This window comes from Marmota monax, unplaced genomic scaffold (genome assembly GCF_021218885.2).
Source record: "Marmota monax isolate L192 unplaced genomic scaffold, Marmota_monax_Labrador192_F-V1.1 WCK01_AAM20220418_F8-fsc00042, whole genome shotgun sequence".
NCBI classification, from domain to species: domain Eukaryota; kingdom Metazoa; phylum Chordata; class Mammalia; order Rodentia; family Sciuridae; genus Marmota; species Marmota monax.
This window is the reverse complement of record NW_026693008.1, coordinates 4,152,719-4,172,113: the sequence shown is the minus strand read 5'-3', so window position 1 is coordinate 4,172,113 and position 19,395 is coordinate 4,152,719. Positions and strand designations below refer to the sequence as shown.

Sequence of the window (19,395 nt, the reverse complement as noted above, 5' to 3'; positions counted from 1 at the left end):
ATGCACCATCATACCCAGCTTGTTCATCTCTTTTTCTTTCCTCTCAACACTCCACCTAGCTACATACATTCATGTATTTAACAAATCTTACTAGGTAAAATATTTTTGTGTGCCAGACACTGCTAGATAATGGGGATACAGAGATGAACAAGAATGAATGTGGTGCTGGGTGCAGTGGTGCATGCCTGTGATCCTAGAGACTCAGGAGGCTAAGGCAGGAGGATCACAAGGTCAAAACCAGCCTCAGCAACTTACAGAGGCCCTATCTCTCTAAAATTAAAAATTTACATTTAAATTTAAAAAATGGGCTGGGGTCTGGGAGTGTGGCTCACGAGTCAAATGCCCTTAGGCTTGATTCCAGATACCAAAAAAAAAAAAAAAAGAACATGTGTATCTTTCCTTCCTGATGGTGATAACCATGATAAAATTGGCAGCCAAGTTATTTTGGGTTTGGGACAGATGGGTGGCAGGTGAATACAAGCTAGATTTGGGTAGTTATCGATCCAGCTGGCTTTTATAAACAATAACTGTCTCCATTAAACTCCAAAACACAGTGAAAGAGAAGACACCATCCTGGTGCCAGTGGACAGTGGCAGAGACATGCTGGATCTATCCAGCCACCTGTGCTTACCTTTTGACACAGGACTCAATCATGTCACTTGCCATCAGTTTCAGCCGCTGTTCCAGATGCTTTCCAAATTCTTCCTCGGGCCAGTGGAGGTCCCGGATGAAGGTTTGAAGGGCATCAAGTTTCCAGAATAGATCTTCTGAGGTGCCTGATCCATTACTAGCAGGACAAGAATTAGAAGACAAGAGTCACCCAGTGAGCCCCAGGCTCTGTAGAAATGAACACAGAGACAACTGACGGGGGGCTAGGAGGCTTTAGGCAAACAGTGGCTTCCACATACAAAACGACGCGTGTTGGCGGTGGAGGTGGGGGCAATCTCCACCGCAGCTTTTGAGTTTTACCATACAGGACCTAGTCATCTTTGCTCTGCCAATTACTCCAGACCAGTGAGACGTCTGAAGAAGGGGTTGGTTCCATAGTAACTAGGAGAATGGCGTATGGTAAAAATCAGCCTTCCTTCAATAACCACATTAACACATGTGATGATTCAGATGAAGGCCACGCACCAGGGGGAGAAGTCAGTTTCCACGGATAATAACTACATGGCAACATGCAGTTATTAAGATTCAGGGTTTCATGCACTTCCCCAGCTGCCCTCCAGAGCGGAGGCTTCTTGGAGATTGCACAAGACTTTTCGGTTTTAGTGCTAACAAAGTGGTGAGCGAGGACCTGCTTTTTCTCTTGAAGAGCTGGAAAGAAACTGGGTGGGGGGCATCAAGACAGGGGGACACCTGGGTACCCCAAACCCAAAATTCGTGTTCAGTTTGATTCTCATTCCAATTTTCACAGACCAGCCTGCTGCACAGGCAGCCCCAGGAGGAGGGGAGTCGGGGCAGGGGAGGTGAGTGGACCGGAGAGATTTGCAATGCTGCAGGGCTCAGAACCTGAGCTCTTTTTTCGGCCATACTGTCTTACCCAGTCCTCTGTACAGATGGGGAAATGGGAGGTGATTCCTTTCTGTCCAATGATGACTAAGGGACTTTTACCTGGGGCATCCACGGAAAGCCTGTGTATAGGAAATGATCCACTCTCATCTTGCCCTTTGCTGGCTTTCTCTTTGGTAACAATCCCTTTTGGAACTCTGAGGGGTGGCCGCCCCCCCTACCCTCTTCCTCGCATACCACTAATGCTAACACGGTAATTTATAAAATGCCCAACACACCATGCATTATCACTTGTTCTGACATCGTCTATAGAAACAGATGAGAGTGGGTGTTTCTATTGTGACAGATGCCAGCTGCATTGAATTAATGCTTCAGAGAGAAATATAGCTAGTGCATAAATGCATACACAGCTACTGCGGGGTGGGGGGGGGGCGGGGCAAACTCCCAACATGCCAGGAGGGAGCCTACGGCCTGGACCGACAGGGTAATGTTTTCAGGACAGACCAGTCTGAGGTCAGTACGTAGATGTTATCTGACACGTAGGAGCAGGTAACATGGAAACACGTCCTTAAAATGAAAGGTGGCAAAAGGAGGAAATTGGAATCATGAAAAGATATGGAATCAGGCATTTCCTGGTGGGTGATAGAGAATCCACGCCTCCTTCTCAGATACTGCTGTAAGCATCGTGCAGAAGAGATGCTTTTGTCTCTCTGCGGAAGTTCAGCCTTTCCCCCCTGTCCCATCCTAGGCCTGGGAAAAAAAGAAACCCCAACTTTGTCTAGTCTAAGCCCCGTTTTGGAACTGCATGGTTTATGTTTTAAATCATTAAGTACATATGAATGCAATAATTGGTATTTATTACAACAACATTTTGACACCCATCTGGTTTCAGAGTTTCAGAAAATTCTCTTAGGGTTTTTTTTTTCTTTGAAGAGCTTATTATTAAGTTTTGACATGAGGAAAAGAATATTTTCTTTTTATTTTTAAGATAAACTGCTAATGTTAAGGCAATAGCACCAAGATTATTTTGGTTGCTAAGCAGTTACCAAAATGTGTTCCCACTCATGCCTTAATTAATTGAATGGAGACCATTATCTGCTTTATTACAATGTCTTGATTCATATCTTTTCAAAAACAGTGTCACAGAGCATGCAGAGAAGAAGGTAAGAGAAGCTCTAAGATATTTACTTTTAAATTTTAAACAGATGCTACCTAATCTAACTTTTAATAGAGTCATCTTAGCATGAATATGATATGTTTTTCTTAGATGATTTTTTTTTTCCTGAGAAATACCTTTTTTTTTTTGGGGGGGGGAGGCTTTAATTTGTTGAACATATGATTTCATTGTGAACTTGAGAGCAATTAGAGGTTTTTAAAAATGTGAGGTAGCTTTGGAGAAGCCAAGCAAGAAGCCCTTTTAATGCCCTGTTCTCTACCTGGAGTCTAAGAACATTAAAAAAAAGCTGACAGCCGTCCTGACGAACGTGATTTCGAGATTTCAAAACATCACTGCCAGTTTCAGATCATTTTTTTTATTCCTTTGATAATAACACTTTCCTTTGAAAACGTGCCAATTTATTCTTTCAAGAAAAAAGCTTATCTGGCCTATAATTAGCTGTGGTCGAAGAAAAGGATCAAAGGAGGGTATAGAATTGCTAAACCTTATTTCACTTATTAAATCATGCACGTGGTTCTAATTTAATTTCCCTGAGGTAGAATTTAGGGGTGCCGGATCTTCTTGCTAAGGAAAAAGGGGAGAGGATTCCTTTCCTCAGCTAGAAGAAATGGCTACTCAATGCTTACTCCCATGAACCACTAGACTTGAGGAAGTAATCCAGGCACCAAGAAAACTCACCTCATCCAGCCCTGATATTAGCAGAGATGAAGGACGACCCTACGTCTCAGACCACAGATGACGTGGCTACCCCAAATTTAATATTGCCTGGTCTGAATCTTGCTTTTTCAAATTTAGAGAACTTCTTGCTACCTAGATCTCAAAAGATCCTTACTGTAACTTGACCTAGGAATGTATCTTTACATAGTATTGACATTACTAGGGCTTGATCCATCAGAAATTTTCATTTAGTCCTGAAGAAACTGTTACTACATTCTGCCATTTGCTGACACCGGAAATATGCTTTGTGGCTTAAACAGTCTCTGGGACTCATAATTATTATTTTAAAAAAATCAAAACTCAGCTTCTAGGGAAGTATGCTTCCCTTTTGAGACTGGGATCAGGCAAGAAATGACTGGCCAGCCTGTCCAATAGGTTTCCTGGACTATTTTTGGGTGACTAACTCCCCAGAATCATGTCACCTGCATGAAAAAAAGGGGGGTAAAATCCTTTCACAAAAGAATTCAGGAAGTGAAACATAGTCCTCAAGTGTTCAGTGGGTGTAAGACAAATTGTTAGTGCTGTATATATAGCAAACGTCTTACAAACATGATGTATGCCAGAAATAAACAATATTGTCTCTGCATGATCAGCAAAATATGTCTAATTATCCATCTCCATCTCTGTTATATAGGATGTATAGAAATAAACAATACATATCCATGCCAAGATCACTTAAATTTAAATTAGATCTAATGTGAACTGAATACACACTCAGCATCATATATAGCAGCCATCCATGACGGTGCCGAAAAAGTAGGCATTTGAGGGATGCCTAGAGGGATGTTAACTGGTAGATTTGGTACTTTGGGAAGGTTCACATTGGGTAGGTTCACATTGGGTAGGTTACTGGTTAAACTCCTGTGGAAGAAACAGACAGAAAGAAAAAAATACCATCACAGTGACAATGCAGATGTGGCAGAAGCACAACAACTGTTGTAAATAAATCGGCTAAGTCCACAGCAAGACAACAGTAAGAACTCAAGCGACACACTTCAGGAAGCAGCTTACGGACGGCAGCTGGGATGTGGCTCGGGATGCAGAGAGAAATGACGCACGTTAATGAAGAAACAAACAGAAAAAAATCAACAGGGAGTGGCTCAGAAGGGCGGGCCCTCGAGGGCCCATGATCACATTGTTTCAATGTCTTCATGAGGGGCCTTCTGTTTCCAAATCCATTGTCAAAAGAGTTCAGAAGAGAACTTGCCTCATACTAAGAACTTGAAGTTCATGGAATTAATTCTTGGCATGGTGGGCAGACCAGGCTGGGGCTGCTGTGAATTAGGTAGAATGGACAGCAAAGGCAGAGGAACAGGTGGAGGGGGTAGGGGAGAGGTTGATTGACAGGTGTCGTGTTAGAGTCTGCTAGGAGGAATAAGCTCTCGTGTTCACGTAGGGTGAACATAATTAATAAGAATGTGTTCAATATCTCAAAATAATTAGAGGAGAGGAATTTGAATGTACTCATCATAGGAAACAAAATCTATAAGGATTGATATGCTAACCACCCAGTTCATCACTACCCAAGGTGCACATGAATCAAAATATCACCTCCTACCTCACATGTATGTATAAATAGTAGGTGTCCATCAAAAAATAAATGATAAATTTAAAACAGAAACAATGGAGCACATTAACTTTCTTAGTCTCATTTATAAGTATTATCCAAAGAGACACACTTTTCGGGTCATGTATTAGATACAAGACAGGATAGAAAGCTCATCCCCTTGAACATACACAAAATGATGATATGCAGAAGTTGAATTCTTTCCAACTGCTATTTCTAAAGCTGGGAAGTATGTGCAACGGGGTGACAGAGTTGATGGCAAAGATGAAGAAATTGTATCAAGAAGGATCAGCTCTGAGTAATTTTATAGAATACTTAAAATGCAAACTTTCTGCCCTCCCCAAACTAAGATAAAGTACAATGGAGAAATGTTTGTATACAGAAATAGACACCTAGGGGAAAAAAAAGAATCCTAAATGCAGGACTCATATCAAATTCTTCGACCAAAAGTGATTTCAAATGTGACTTCATGTCATACATAGTAGGTGCACTTGGATGTGGGATATGTCTGGGAAAGAACCAGGATTACCGGAGAGGCTGGGGATGCTTTATTTCTTTATATGAGTGATTGTTAAATAGATGTGTTCACTGTGTGAAAATTAATCAAGCTACACATTTTTTTCTATAAAAAGTTAACATCAGTTTAAAATGCAGAAAATATTGCTGGACACCATGGCACATGCCTATCATCCCAATGGCTTGGGAGGCTGTGGCAGGAGGATTGCAAGTTCAAAGCCAGCTTCAGCAACTTAGCAAGGCCCTAAAGGAACTCAGTGAGACTCTGTCTCAAAATATAATATAAAAAGGGCAAGGGATGGGGCTTAATGGTTAAACCCCACTGGGTTCAATCCCCAGTTTTAAAGAAATGCTCCAAATATTAAAAATGTAACTTTTTCTCATTTTTTTTCAACAAAGATGGATCGCTAATGTGATAGAAGAAGGATGGGTGGTTTTATGAGTAAAGAGAGAAAATAAAACAAAACAAAACCCTCAACTTGAATCAACTGCCTCTCTCTGGAGAGTCCATGTCACGGACTGTTCCAAAAGCTGGCACTGAACGCCTAGGAGTGGCATTTTAAGGGTGTGCTATCCAGCCAAAGTCACTGGCACGGTAGAGCCCAGCCCAGCTCCGCATCTGAGAGGAGCCTTCCTGTTTAAGTGGAGTTGACAGCACTTTGGCAAAGGAATTGAGGTTCTCTGTTTTGGATCTTGCAGGAGAAGAGCAGGGTTTGCCAACGAAGCTCTGCCCCGGGGAAGCTGTTTGACTAACAGGACTCCTGGAGGGCTGGAGCTGCCTCTGGGGGCTTGCTCAGTGGGGTAAGCCTCTTTCTAAGTCAGAAATTCTGGACCCTTGTAGATCGTTTGGACACCTGATACCCTCCAGAAACAAGTTACTCTTTCACAAGGGTGACATAGCCCTGGCTGTAGAACGAAAACTCTAGAAGGCAAAATTGCCAACCTGGCATCCTCTCCTTGAGTCAGAGGAACAGGTGTCTCCCAGATTTATCTTTTATACTTCTCCTTTTTGGGAAAGCCCACTAAACATCCCTACTTGGAAAGAAAGGGTGGATTTGTGGGGATGGCCTAGAGAAGGTGAGCTAAATATGAGTACTAAGTAGAGGAAGAAAAATGGAACTCTTCCCTCCGTGTGTCTCTGTTTAACTCAGGAATTTGCCTTTGAATTCAGTCCCTGGTGGTTCTCAGTCTTAAACACTGCCATGTAACAAATCCGTTAGCAATTTCCACTGAGACATGTGTAAGCCTATATAAGCAAATGTGATCATTAAATGATACACACACTGAATAATGATCAAGGAATTAGGAGATCCTAGAGATGGCAGCCTGGAAAGTTAAAATGTCAATTCTGAGCAAATTAAAAGTAGCTAGGAATGAATAACATACAAATGTATGCAGAAAAGCAACTTAATTTAAACATATTAGCGGATGGTGGGTACACAAATTAGAAGTGAGCTTCATTTTGCACACGAAAATTAAAAAAAATACTTATATTAATCAAAGCATATTATATTTGTAAAATATGACAGTTTGGCTACCCTCTTGCACTGGGCTCATATAGAGACATTTCCTTCAGGGACATATCATAATGGTCAACTTTTAAAATGATATAACATGCTTGATATTTCTGCCTTAGCAAAATAATAGAGTGTATCAATAATGTTACTAATATTTCATTTGGGTATTAAAAACATATTAATAATCAAAGAGGTGAATTGCAAGCATAATATTTCACTATTATCCATGGGAAAGGGGAGAATGTTCTAGTTGCACTCAGTCCCAATGATCAGGCTCCTGGAGCTGTTGGTGGTTGTAATGAATTATTATGTTTAAAGAGGGCCCTTTATCAATAATCTAAGAGCCAGTTAGTCATGCTTCTCTGTTAAGAATCATAACTTATATGTCACTGGATAGTACAAGATGTGTGAACGGCGATTCTAAAAATGGATACATGTTAAAAATCAGATTCATTGGGGCTGAGGCTGTAGCTCAGTGGTAAAGTGCTTGCCTGGTATGTGTGACATACTGGGTTGAATCCTCAGCACCACATAAAAATAAATAAAGATACTGTATGTTCATCTACAAGTAAATAAATATCTTTTAAAAATCAGATTCATTCATTTTGGGGACCCTGATGAAAAAGGATAACTTTCATTTCATTCCCATCTGTGAAGCATTGGATTAAAAAAGTTCTCATCTACCCTCTCACGTGGATGAATGTTTATAGTTGTGTGTGTGTCTAATCATTTCTACTGATGGGAAGGACCAGAGGTGGAGTCATTCCTTATTTACTGGAATTAATTTTATGCAAGACTACATTTACCTGCAGAGGGGCACAGTGTGTCTTCTGTCTGTGATTTCTGCTTCAGATTTATGGATGGGGTATATTTTAGATACAGAACATGTTCTACTCTTATTCATTTTTTGCATGAATATATGCAGTGTATCTTTTTTTTGGGGGGGGCATCGGGAATTGAACTCAGGGGCACTCAACCACATCCTCAGCCCTTTTTATGTTTTATTTAGAGACAGGATCTTGCTGAGTTGCTTGGGGCCTCACTAAGTTGCTGAGGCTGGCTTTGAACTTGTGATCCTCCCGCCTCAGCCTCCTGAGCCGCTGGGATCACAGGCCTGTGCCACTGCGCCCGGCTATGCAGTGTATCTTGTCTTGTCTTGGTGCACTGGGCATCAAAACTCTCTCAATGTTCTTAGGTTTAATCCTACTTTGGGGGCATGGGCATCCTTTGATATCTTCTCAAGAGTCCATAGTGACATTCATGACCCCCTCCTTCTCCACAGGAATTTAATACCACAGATATACTGTGTATCTGCTTATGTATTGCATGTAAAAGAAACAGGTGTCTCACAAATTTATCCTTTCACTTCTCATTTTTGGGAAAGTCCATTAAACATCACTACTTGGGACTAAAAGGTGGTTTTGTGGGAATGGGCAAGAAAAGGTAAGCTAAATATATGAAAAGACTAACCTACTTTACTATGCTCTGTAAAATGCCAATTTTCACCAGCTTGGGGATTATAAAGCCCCCAACTGAGGATGCAATGCCTACAGAATTAATTTCCAAACTTCATGGGATTTTGGAACCTTTCAAGCCTGTCTCCAAGGCTTGTTTCCTCCTTTCTTTCTTTCTTTTTTTTAAAAATATTTATTTATTTTTTAGTTTTCGGTGGACACAACATCTTTATTTTATTTGTATGTGGTGCTGAGGATTCGAACCCAGCGCCTCGCGCATGTCAGGCGAGCGCGCTACCGCTTGAGCCACACCCCCAGCCCTCCTCCTTTCCATATTGTGATGGCTAAAGGGAACATTCCTCGTTCCCTTTGCAAACTCTGCTTTCTACCCTGTTTCTATTTCATGCTCTTTTCCCAACACCCCTATCCCTTTTGAAATTTTAATCTCCAAGCCATTACCTTCATGGTCTCACAGTTCGCTCCCTCTAATCTATGATCTTGCAATTCTTCCTTATGGTATTTGTACACTGGTAAGTATTTAGTCATTCTTCTGTGTGAATGTTGCCCAGGCTCAAGTAGATTGAAATCTCTGCAATCAGGTGAATGTATCTTTTCTTCTTTCCTATTCTCATCACTTTCCTATTGTTATCTTTACAATCTTCAGCCTGTGTAACTTCTTTCATCAGTATGCCAATTAGTCATGGGGAGTCACTGAGCATAGATTATATACCAGATCCCTGCTCTAGCTGCTAAGGAGATAGTGACAATCTTTTTTTTTTTTTTTGCAGGGGGGATACTAGAGATTGAACTTAGGGGCACTAGACCACTGAGCCACACCCCCAGCCCTATTTTGTATTTTATTTAGAGACAGGGTCTCACTGAGTTGCTGATGACCTCACTATTGCTGAGGCTGGCTTTGAACTCATGATCCTCCTGCCTTAGCCTCCCAAGCTGCTGGGATTACAGGAGTGTGCCACTGTACCAGGCTGAGATCGTGACAATCTAATGTGTAGATGTGTACAGATATGAAGAGGTACATTTGCAGGAATGTGAACATTGGAAGAGCTTGGTTATTCTGTGCTTGTTTTATAAAGGACTGCATGCGTCTCAGCAAAATCAACTGAGGGAGGATCTTGGTGGCCCAACGTCATCTAGTGACACGAGTTCCCATGCCAAATCTGATCCTTGTCAATTTGACACTAGGCCACCTACACGTTGCTAAATTGTCTCTGGTCTGATATTTCTTATGATTAAAATATTGACATCATTAGCAATCTGGAAATGGACATTAAGTTTCAGATTTTTCATATGCATATCTCAGGCAGAAAGGAAAAAAGTGCATTTTGAGAAAAGAGGAACCCAAACTTTACTGTGTGCATAGATCATGAAGCAGCATTTAGATTTACCATTTGAATCCATCCTAACCTAAAATTATAACTATGAAGCCAAGGATTCCTGTGCTTGGAGTGTTCAAGGAGAGACTGAGTGACCACATGTCAGGAAAAGGCACTGGGGATGGGTTGGGGCAGGTGCTAGACTTGGCCAGACTTTGGATGAGGTGCTTTCTGGGATTTCGTCTACCTTCAAGGCCATAAGACCGATCAGCAATGAGCCAACAGCAAAGAGCTGTGGAAATGCTGTACACCTGCTTGTTGGTGGGCTGCCAGAAGAGGTGCAAACCACCTGCCCAACTGTGGGTGGTGATCCTGTGACACATCCTGATGGACACCCCAGAGAGGGCTCCCTTGAGCTGTGGTTAGAAGCTCTGCGGGGGCAGCTTCCACCAATGTGCAGAGATTCCAGCCAGGACTGCATATGGCACAATGAAAATAGATGTAGTCTCTCTTTTCTCTCCTCCCAGAGATGGAAAGACAGCCGCTGGATTTTCAAGAGAAGATGACCATAGGACTTAGTCATTTTACCCTTTCCATCAAATAACATTGGTTGCATTAAGCCCAGATAATTATATCTCCCTTTTCATTTATAGGGCCCTATTTTGAAATGAGGAAATTGGAAGGAAAAATAATACTTTTAACACTGTTTTTTTAGCAAACTCAACACATTGGTAGCATTTTCTGGTCAGAGAGCTGTTTTTCTTTAATGTTTTTGAATACTGGTGATTTCGAAGATAGCTTTTACAATGCCTTTCTCATTTTACCTGTAACCATGACTTCTGAAAAATAGAAGAATAAGAACTATTTGAGGATAGCAATTGTTTGACAGATAGGCTGGTGTGTGTGTGTGTGTGTGTGTGTGTGTGTGTGTGTGTGTGTATTGGAGGATCATGGAGCCCTAACTGAAAGGAATGAGCAAATCTAAATTTACCCAAGTCAGTTTCTTGTTTTTTGGGTGAGCTTGATGAAAAGGATTCCAAAAAAATCATTTTTACCCTTCATCCTCTGCCATTCTACAAAGCCGTCCCACACCTTCCTCATTCTGTTTACAAATCAGCTAATAAAACGTGTTTGGTTTCAAATAATTTTAATTTAGTCTGTGTTTTAGTTGGCCCTTTGAAATCTCTCCACATCCTCTGAAAGGTACGTACTGTTTAGTACAATTTTAGCACAAATTGAACAAACTGAAATCACACTCACTCGCCAACAGCACAGTTTTGGACGGCAAAGACTCCTTAAAATATACACGCGCATCTGCATAATTTCCAGGTGATTAAAATCACAACTCTGATTCCTTTATGAAGCTTCAGATCTTTAAATCATCAATCCACCAACTCCAGTTCTTTTCCTCAGTAAAAAACATCCCCAACAAAATATTCCCAGACTAAGACTTCCAATTGTGAAAACGATTTCAATTCTATCTTTACTTCTGATAGTACTAAAAATATTTAATGCTTCCAAAGGAATAGCAGTCATATGTTTGGCTTTTGAAGAATTTAACAGATTATAAAATGACTTAGGTGACATTATCACAGAGCTCCACGACAATTCTCAGACCCTGGGTAGGGACTGCTTAAAAATTGGTTTTGCAGATGAGAAAACAAATTACTAGAGTTTTGTTCAAGTGCTTGCCTTGGACGATGAGGTCCTAAATCTAAGCCTTTTAAGGAGCAGTGAAAGGTACTGATCATTCCTTCCAAGGTTTGTTGGCATTTATACATTTAAACCCAAATAAGTACATGCTATTTCAAGACCATTTTGTTTTCAAAATGGGGATATTACTCATTTAAATTTTTTATTTTATTTTCACAGCTATTCTCCAAAGCAGAATTGTATTGATTATAGTGAGTGATTAAAACAAAATTAGTGTTGGGCACAATGGTGCACGCCTGTAATCCTAGTGGCTTGGGAGGCTGAGGCAGGAGAATCTCAAGTTCAAAGCCAGCTGCAGCAACTTAGCAAGGCTCTGAGCAACTTAGTGAGACTCTATCTAAAAAAAAAAAAGAAGAAGAAGAAGCAGGGGGTTGGGGATGTGTCTCAGTGGTTAAGCACCCCTGGGCTCAACTCTGGCACAAAAAAAAAAAAAAAAAGAAAGAAAGAAAGAAAAGAAAAAAAATTAGAAGCCTCTCATTAATGCCTTACCATCAAGGGATCCAGTTTCATCCTCATGAGTTAAAAAGGCAACAGGGCCATGTCAAGAGGCCATTATCAACCTAAGGATGATAAGCTAAAATTTAAATTTCTTGGCATTTGCAAATAAAGAGTTACTGCCTATTAAGTTGCTGTCAGTAGAGCAAGCTAGAAATCATTCCTTGTGGCTCAGAGAAAGCTTAATCAGTCATATACAGTGGAATATTAGAGGGAGAATCTTAATTTAGGAAATTGCTTAAAAACAGGTCAAAGATTCCATACTGAGGACAAGCTTCTTGAATATTTATCTGGACTTCCTTTAGGTCACTAGGACACAGTCTAGTCCCACTTTGTTCTATATGGATTGCTATGCCCCAAAGATGTAAAAGGAAACAAAAACAAAACCTAAAATTTGATAGGGAAAAGCCCGAACCAGATTTCACTAGACTTTTGCAAACCACACCACAAACTCTCCACACAGGGGTCTCTATTTACAGACAGGGAAGGCTGGGGCTGAGCCTCTGGCATCCTGGGGGCATAGCCCTCTTCTTGGCTGGGGAATGGAGGTGACACAGACTCTACCAAACACAATCAAATGGGACCTACTATGTGCTAGACAGTGGTGAACATGAACAAACTCAACCCACAGGATGTCCTGTGATTTTTTCCTGCAGGATAGAAAAATCCATTTTAAAATGCAGACTGTGGTCAGGTACATTAAGGAAACTCTGGGTTAATCAGAGGTGAGCAAGATTCTGTGTAACTAGAATCTCAGAGTTGGCAAACTAGCCCGCTTTGTGGCTGTTCAGGATAAGGGTATGGGTGGACGAGTTGGGTAGGTAGTGTTTCCTGAAGTCATCTGGCTGTAGAGTTCTTTTTTGAGGTGTGTCTCAAGGGCCCAACCCAGGAATAGCAAACTATGCCCTGTTGGTATATAAAGTTTAGCGGAACATAGCCACAGTCATCTATAACTATTTTCATGATACAATAGCAAAGTTGAGTAGTTGTGTTGCAGATCATGTGAATCAAGAAGCCTAAATGTTTATTATCTGGCCATTTTTTGTTTGTTTGTTTTGGTACCAGGGACTGAACCCAGGGGTGCTTAGTCACTGAGCCACATCTCCAGCCCTTTGTAATATTTTATTTAGAGACAGGGTCTCACTGAGTTGCTCAGGGCCTCACTAAATTGCTGAGGCTAACTTTGAACTTGAGATCCTTCCCCTCAGCCTCCCGAGCCACTGGAATTACAGGATTAGTCATTAGGACTTTTATAGAAAAAGTTTGTTAACCCTCTGAGAACCCTATGGAACACGCTTTGGGAAACACTAATTGCTTGGGATAACACCATTTGAGGAAGATACACAGTACAAATATCACCGCCAGGTTTATATCACTTCGTCCTTATCAAACTTTGTGCAATAAAACAAAGGTTTCACTTCATAAAACATTTCTCAACCTCTTCCCCCCACCCCATTTGGGCAAGAAAGGTAAGAGAACCATGGTAGGAAATAAATAGAGTGCTTGCTTTCTATTCAGGCTAACAATGAAAATGTCATGTGACACCATCAATCCATTTCTGGATGACTCTCCAGCCATTTGCACCCAAACTCTGATGGTATCAAAAGAGGTTTCCTTACTTGACTGGTTCCCATGACTCCCGCTCAAAGCCCCTGTGAATGGATTGTGCAATTGAGGACTCCATCAAATCCACATATCTAACAACAAGTGGGGCAAACAGGTCTTGCAGGTGTTTGTGGAATTTTCCATTGCACAAATTATCTAGAACAGAGAAGCAAAAGCTTGGTAAGAACCCACAGTTGCTTTATCAAAGTACAGTGTACACACAGAGATGATGGCATTCTATATTAAATACCCTGCTTTTAAGGAACTGGTCCCTGCCAGCCCCCACCCCCCTGCCAAATAAAAGAGGAGGAAAAAAAAAAGAACATGAACAGAAGTTCTTGCTTCAATCTCTTTGGAAGAGAAACGACATTCAAAAATACTTTACTCATTTTGTGTCATTTAAGGAAAAACAATGATGTTCCTTCAAGAAACAACGTAATAGCAATGCATACAATCTTTTTTTTTTGGGGGGGGGGTTACCAGGGATTGAACTCAGGGGCACTCAACTATTGAGCCACATCCCCAGCTGTATTTTGAATTTTATTTAGAGACAGGGTCTCACTGAGTTGCTTAGCACCTCGCTTTTGCTGAGGCTGGTTTTGAACTCGAGATCCTCCTGCCTCAGCCTCCTGAGCTGCTGGGATTACAGGCATGCACCACCATGCCCAGCTAATGCACACCATCTTTTATGTTTACCTAGCTCCCATTCAGTTACCAGGAAGAAAGAACATTCTTTACTCCCTCTCTTCCTCCATCACCCTCTCTAGGCAAGGAAAATCAATTTACAGCTATTATTTCCATAAGGCACATTGTAATTGCTTGCAGTGCTATTGCACCAGAAATCATTTCTGACCGAGAAAGCATCTTCTGATAAACAGTGCCCAAGGTGAAGAGGGTAAGCTAATTCATTTGATCGAGGACAAACAAATCACAAGGCATGGACACCTCTTCTCACACTGCTCTTGGGTTTTTTCTTTGCAGTTAAGAGAGGGCCTCTCTGCCACAGGACACTTTCTGGAAGAAAGGGAAGGTCCCTGAGCTGCGAGATGTGTGCATGTGTGTTTAGGTCACGGGAGCACCATGAAGCTCTCCATCCAACCCATGTTCTCATTGGGGTAAAGATGTCTTAGCAATCTGTTTGTCTGCTCACTACTCCAGAAAGTCAAACAGTCCAAGATGATACATACATTCGGTTCGGAGAAAATCGTTCAGTAGTTGAAACAGCGGAAAACTGTCCCATGTATCTGGGGGTTGCACTTCTAATGCTGCATCCATGTCCACCGCAAAGAGGGACAGGAACGTCTCTGCGTGCTCCACCATTAAGTCCGACCACCATGCGAAGGCCTTTGAAATGTGGCAGAAAAACAATAGACACAAGAGGCGGTGAGTTTCTCTCTCTGATACAAGATGTGATCTGTAGCCCTCGCTGTTCAAGATTGACTATGCATCCAGCAGGGTGTGGTCATTTTTATTGTAAAGAGAACAGCATTTTGGAAACAAATGGGGGCTCTCGGGGTCCAAGGCAGTGCTCCTCGTGATCCCAGGCCTGCCACACGAGAGCCTCTTCTCTGACCTGGAGGTCAGAGGTTGCAGCTGTAGAAATGACAGACGTGGAACTTCTGTTCAATTTACAATAACTCAGTAGGTTTGGAGTCATGCTGTCAATCACCATTGGTGGCTAGTTCTTGCTCTAAAATATTAGAAGAGGGGAGTTTCTTCACTGTGTTTATGGGTTTTCTGCTGGTCTAACTTGAAAATTGGTCATTATTGATCACATTAATCTACATGTCTGGGGCTTCATTTGTCTAGGGTCTCGTACAAACTCAGGGACTCATGTATCCCTACACGTTGGGGATGTTACTTCTATTTCAGGCTAAGTCCAAGGAAACCATTACTGCAATTGTCCACAGAAAGTGTGATTTGAAATCTCTTTCAGCATGGAGGTATTTGGTTTTGCATCCGGTCTGCTGGAAAGATCAGGCTTAAGCTAGGAAACACTGAGTAAAATCAGGACTTCACTTCTCTGGGGGTTGGACATGTATGTACACTGAAAACCAAAAAATATCAGTGAAGTAACTCATTTTCATGCACATGGGCCCTTGGAAAACATTGTGCAGGGTCTTAGGGCAATCATTCACATCAGACTTGGCCAGATGTGAATGCAATTCAAAGGCATGCATGCATGTTGGCTAATCATTTCTGGCAGAGAGCATGCAGAATGTGTGGCGGTGTCAACAGGCCCTGTTTTGCTGATTTCAAAGAGAGCAGAAAAAACAAATTGCCAGCCCCACTAGCCCCCCGCCTCCCCACTCAATGCTGTAAAGTATTTACACTGGAAACACTTTCTGGAGCATTCACACGCCCCTCCCCCCTCCCCCCAAAAAAAGGTGGGAAGGGATTTGAAAACATGAAAGATGATCATGGAAATAATTCCATAAATGGAAGGGTTTGTTCAATGGCCAAGCTCTTCTGTGATCTAGTAGTCATTGGAGGGGATAATCTATCAGCCACTAGGAGGCAGAACAGAGGTCCACCTCTCTTCTTTTGTGAGATTTTACTTTACTTACTTCTCCTTTATCAACATGTGGCTGGTTTGCAAATTAAATGGAAAAAATCAAGTCATGGACCATTCTGCAAGGTTGGCTTGACTGGAAATAGACACCTGCTGTTTCCATTTTAATTTACAGTAAAACCTCACGGATTCAGAGTTATGGCAAAGAGAAATGCTGGTCTGTCAACAAAATTTAGCCTAAAGGGTTGGCGTTTTTAACAGAGATATCATTTAACAGCTTTTGAACATAGTTTGTAATTGGGCACCAAAGTAAATGGTATTCATAAAGTCTACATGGGTTATCATACCCATGTATCACAAATGTGTACTTTAAAAAAATTCTTCTAATAATTGTGGATAATTTAACATATAAATTGAAATTTTAAAAGTGGGGGATTTAATTTCATAGGTTATGGGATAGAAAAACTATGGAAAGTCTCTAACTAGTAAGAAGAGCAGTTAGAATTTCAAGGGCAAGTTTGAGATCATGCCAAAAATTTCACTTAGGAGAAATTAAAAAAGCCACATCTGCAAGAGTATTGTCACAGATTCCAAGCATTTGGGTCTGAACTGATGAGGTTTTATTGTAATTTGACCATCTGGGGTGAGAAACCTGGAGTCTGGGGTTGCTTCTCTAATTACTGACTAAATCCAGCAGAGGAAGAAATCCCCTGCCCACCCCCCAAGCTTTCCCAGCCTTCAGCCTCTTAGGCAGAGACTCTAAATACTGGAACTTGCTGGACTCCCATCCCCACCCTTAACCCTATATGGAGGGCCGACTCTCATCAAATCTGATCCAGGATATTTATAAAATTCACAAAGGTGAGTATTTTTTCTTTTATTGATCAACTACTTCTTCGGGGTGAGCCAAGCAAAGCTGGGTAGACCCGGTTGCTTTTCCAGACACAATGTCAAGAAAAAGAAGGAAAAAAAAAAAAAACAAAAAACCACAAACCAAAAGAAAAACAAACCATAAATATCTGAAGTTAAAAATTTCTTAACCCAATCTCATATTTGGTTTTTACCAGCTTTTATTTAAAAGTTATAGACCAGAGACCATCAGAAACACCACTTTTACCACCTATAATGAATGTAATCCCTTGTTGTAATTTAATATAATGCCAAGCGAGTATCTACAGTCCTTGAAATAATAATCATCTAGATTGGCAACCTTAAAAAGAACAGTAAGTACTGTGGTATGGGTCATCATTATGGAGGTTGGTGGGGGAATTTAAAATTTGAGTGAACCAAGAGAATTTAGATTTGGGACTTGCAGAAGAAGTGAAAAACAAGAGCTATTTCTGTAAGGTAATTCTTTTAAAAACCCTATCATCCAATTTAACTCTCAAGTAAGAGATAAAGATCCTCTCAAGGGCAATAATAACCAAAAAGCCAAAGTGTAATATCGATTCAATGAACAAAGTGTATGTGACTGGTTTGAGGGACGCCTTCAAAAAATAGATGATACATATTTATTTATTTCGTGCCTGTTCCTACAGGTAAATGCTATTTTTGTACATGAGCAAATCTTCAGAGTTTGTGGGGAGCTAATTTGCAATGTTCATGGGTATTTGAAGTCTCAATAAACTTCTTCCAAAGATATTCAGAGTCACATATTGGCTTCTAAATACTTACCCAGTGCTTTTCCCTATTCAAAGACAAAGCTGTGTGCTTTAGGGGTACAGTTCACCACACTGAACACACTTTGTTTTGCACACAAACTAACATGTATATATGTACCCCTCTGTGTACCACAATACATATATACATATACATACGTATACATAGAGAGAGATCAGGAAGAGAAAGCAACAATAAGTGAAAGCATAATTCATATGTGCATTAGGCTTTTCGAACAGAATTTAACTGGAAGAATGAGAGAAATGTGACAATTGTTACCCTAAATGGCATGTATTCACAGTATAGAATGTGTTCTTAGCCAAGGCAATTTTTTTTTTCTCTTGGGACATTTAATTGCTTTATCTTGGAATTAAATATGGCTTAAAGATTGTTAATTTTTATTTGTTTTTGGATGGGGGCAGGTTAATTTCTTTCGTGTAGTACTGCCCAACAGCATGGCTTCATGGTCAAGACCCATGCTTAGGACTTAATGATTTTTTTTAAGGGGAATGATTTTTTTAAGGGGTTTACTGAGCACTCAGAGAAAATGGTAGTGAGTACTGGGCACGAGAAAAAAAAATTCATTCTTTTTGGAAGAAAAACCCTATCTGAGGTGTGCCAGGGAAAATTCCACCTTTCTGCTGCACCTTGGCACTTTCGACCTGGGCTGTGTGCTGGAAACACTTGAGCAGCTTTGAAAAGTGACTGATGCTCCCTAGGATAGGCCAGTTAATGGAGCTGGGGCAAGATCTGGGAATCTGAATTTCCTCAAGCCTCTTAGGTGATGGCAATCAATAAGGGGACAGTGAGAATAAATAGGTGTGTGTGTGTGTGTGTGTGTGTAAGGGGGGGCTTTCAGGACCACTCCACCATGAAAGGACTCCCTCTCCTTTCAACACTTTCTGTCTGTTCTCATTCATCTGGCACTTTCCATATAGGTTTTGTCCTTGGCATGATCAGACAATCATATATTTAACACCACAATAGCCAAGCTTTTACTTGCTGTGTGTCAGGCACAAGGTCAGGTCCTTTGCTTAAAGTAGCCTCTAACAAGGACCACCGTTATCTCCAATTTATGGGATAAGAGAGGTTGAGTAACTAGGTCAAGGTCACAAAGCAAGGAGGAGGCACAGCAGGAGTTCACAGCACAGCTTCTCAGGCACATAGCCTGAGTTCCTGCTACCCTGCATTCTCTCCCTTGAAGGGCAAGGCTCCCTTCTGCCCCTCACAAAGCACCAGGGTACTTGCCTCAGCAGATAGAAGATGCTCCATAGGCAGCTCTGACTGAGTAATAAATAGGATTCTGTGATGGGGAGAAATGACTAATTTGGGAAATAATCCTATACATTGATCTAAAAGAAAATTTGATCTCTGGAAATCCAAAGGGTGTTAAAGTTCTCTTCCCTAACTTCTAAAGGTACTAATAAAAACAGAATTGAATTTATTTGAATTTATTCAAATTTATTGTGTGTATTTGAGCTTGTATTCCTGAATGACTTTTATTTATATATATATTTATTTATTGTTTTTTGGTACTAGGGATTGAACCCAGAGGTGGTTAACTACCTGAGCCACATCCCCAGCCCTTTTAAATATTTTATTTAGAGAGAGGATCTG

The 19,395-nt window shown here is 41.0% G+C and overlaps 1 protein-coding gene across 8 annotated transcripts in view; it reads right to left on the bottom strand.

Moving 5' to 3' along the window:
- Cadps (calcium dependent secretion activator) overlaps positions 1–19,395 on the bottom strand; it is a 480,326-nt gene that overhangs the window by 87,565 nt on the left and 373,366 nt on the right. For 3 of the 8 annotated variants that reach the window (XM_058582085.1, XM_058582088.1, XM_058582087.1), the window contains 5 exons: positions 16,175–16,195; positions 14,795–14,951; positions 13,622–13,763; positions 4,121–4,267; positions 632–787 (listed from right to left, as the gene is read on the bottom strand). In XM_058582085.1, coding sequence (XP_058438068.1) covers positions 632–787; positions 4,121–4,267; positions 13,622–13,763; positions 14,795–14,951; positions 16,175–16,195 — 623 coding nt within the window. The remainder of the gene's footprint in view (positions 1–631; positions 788–4,120; positions 4,268–13,621; positions 13,764–14,794; positions 14,952–16,174; positions 16,196–19,395) is intronic. The other 5 variants (XM_058582086.1, XM_058582089.1, XM_058582091.1 and 2 more) reach the window with 3 other exon arrangements.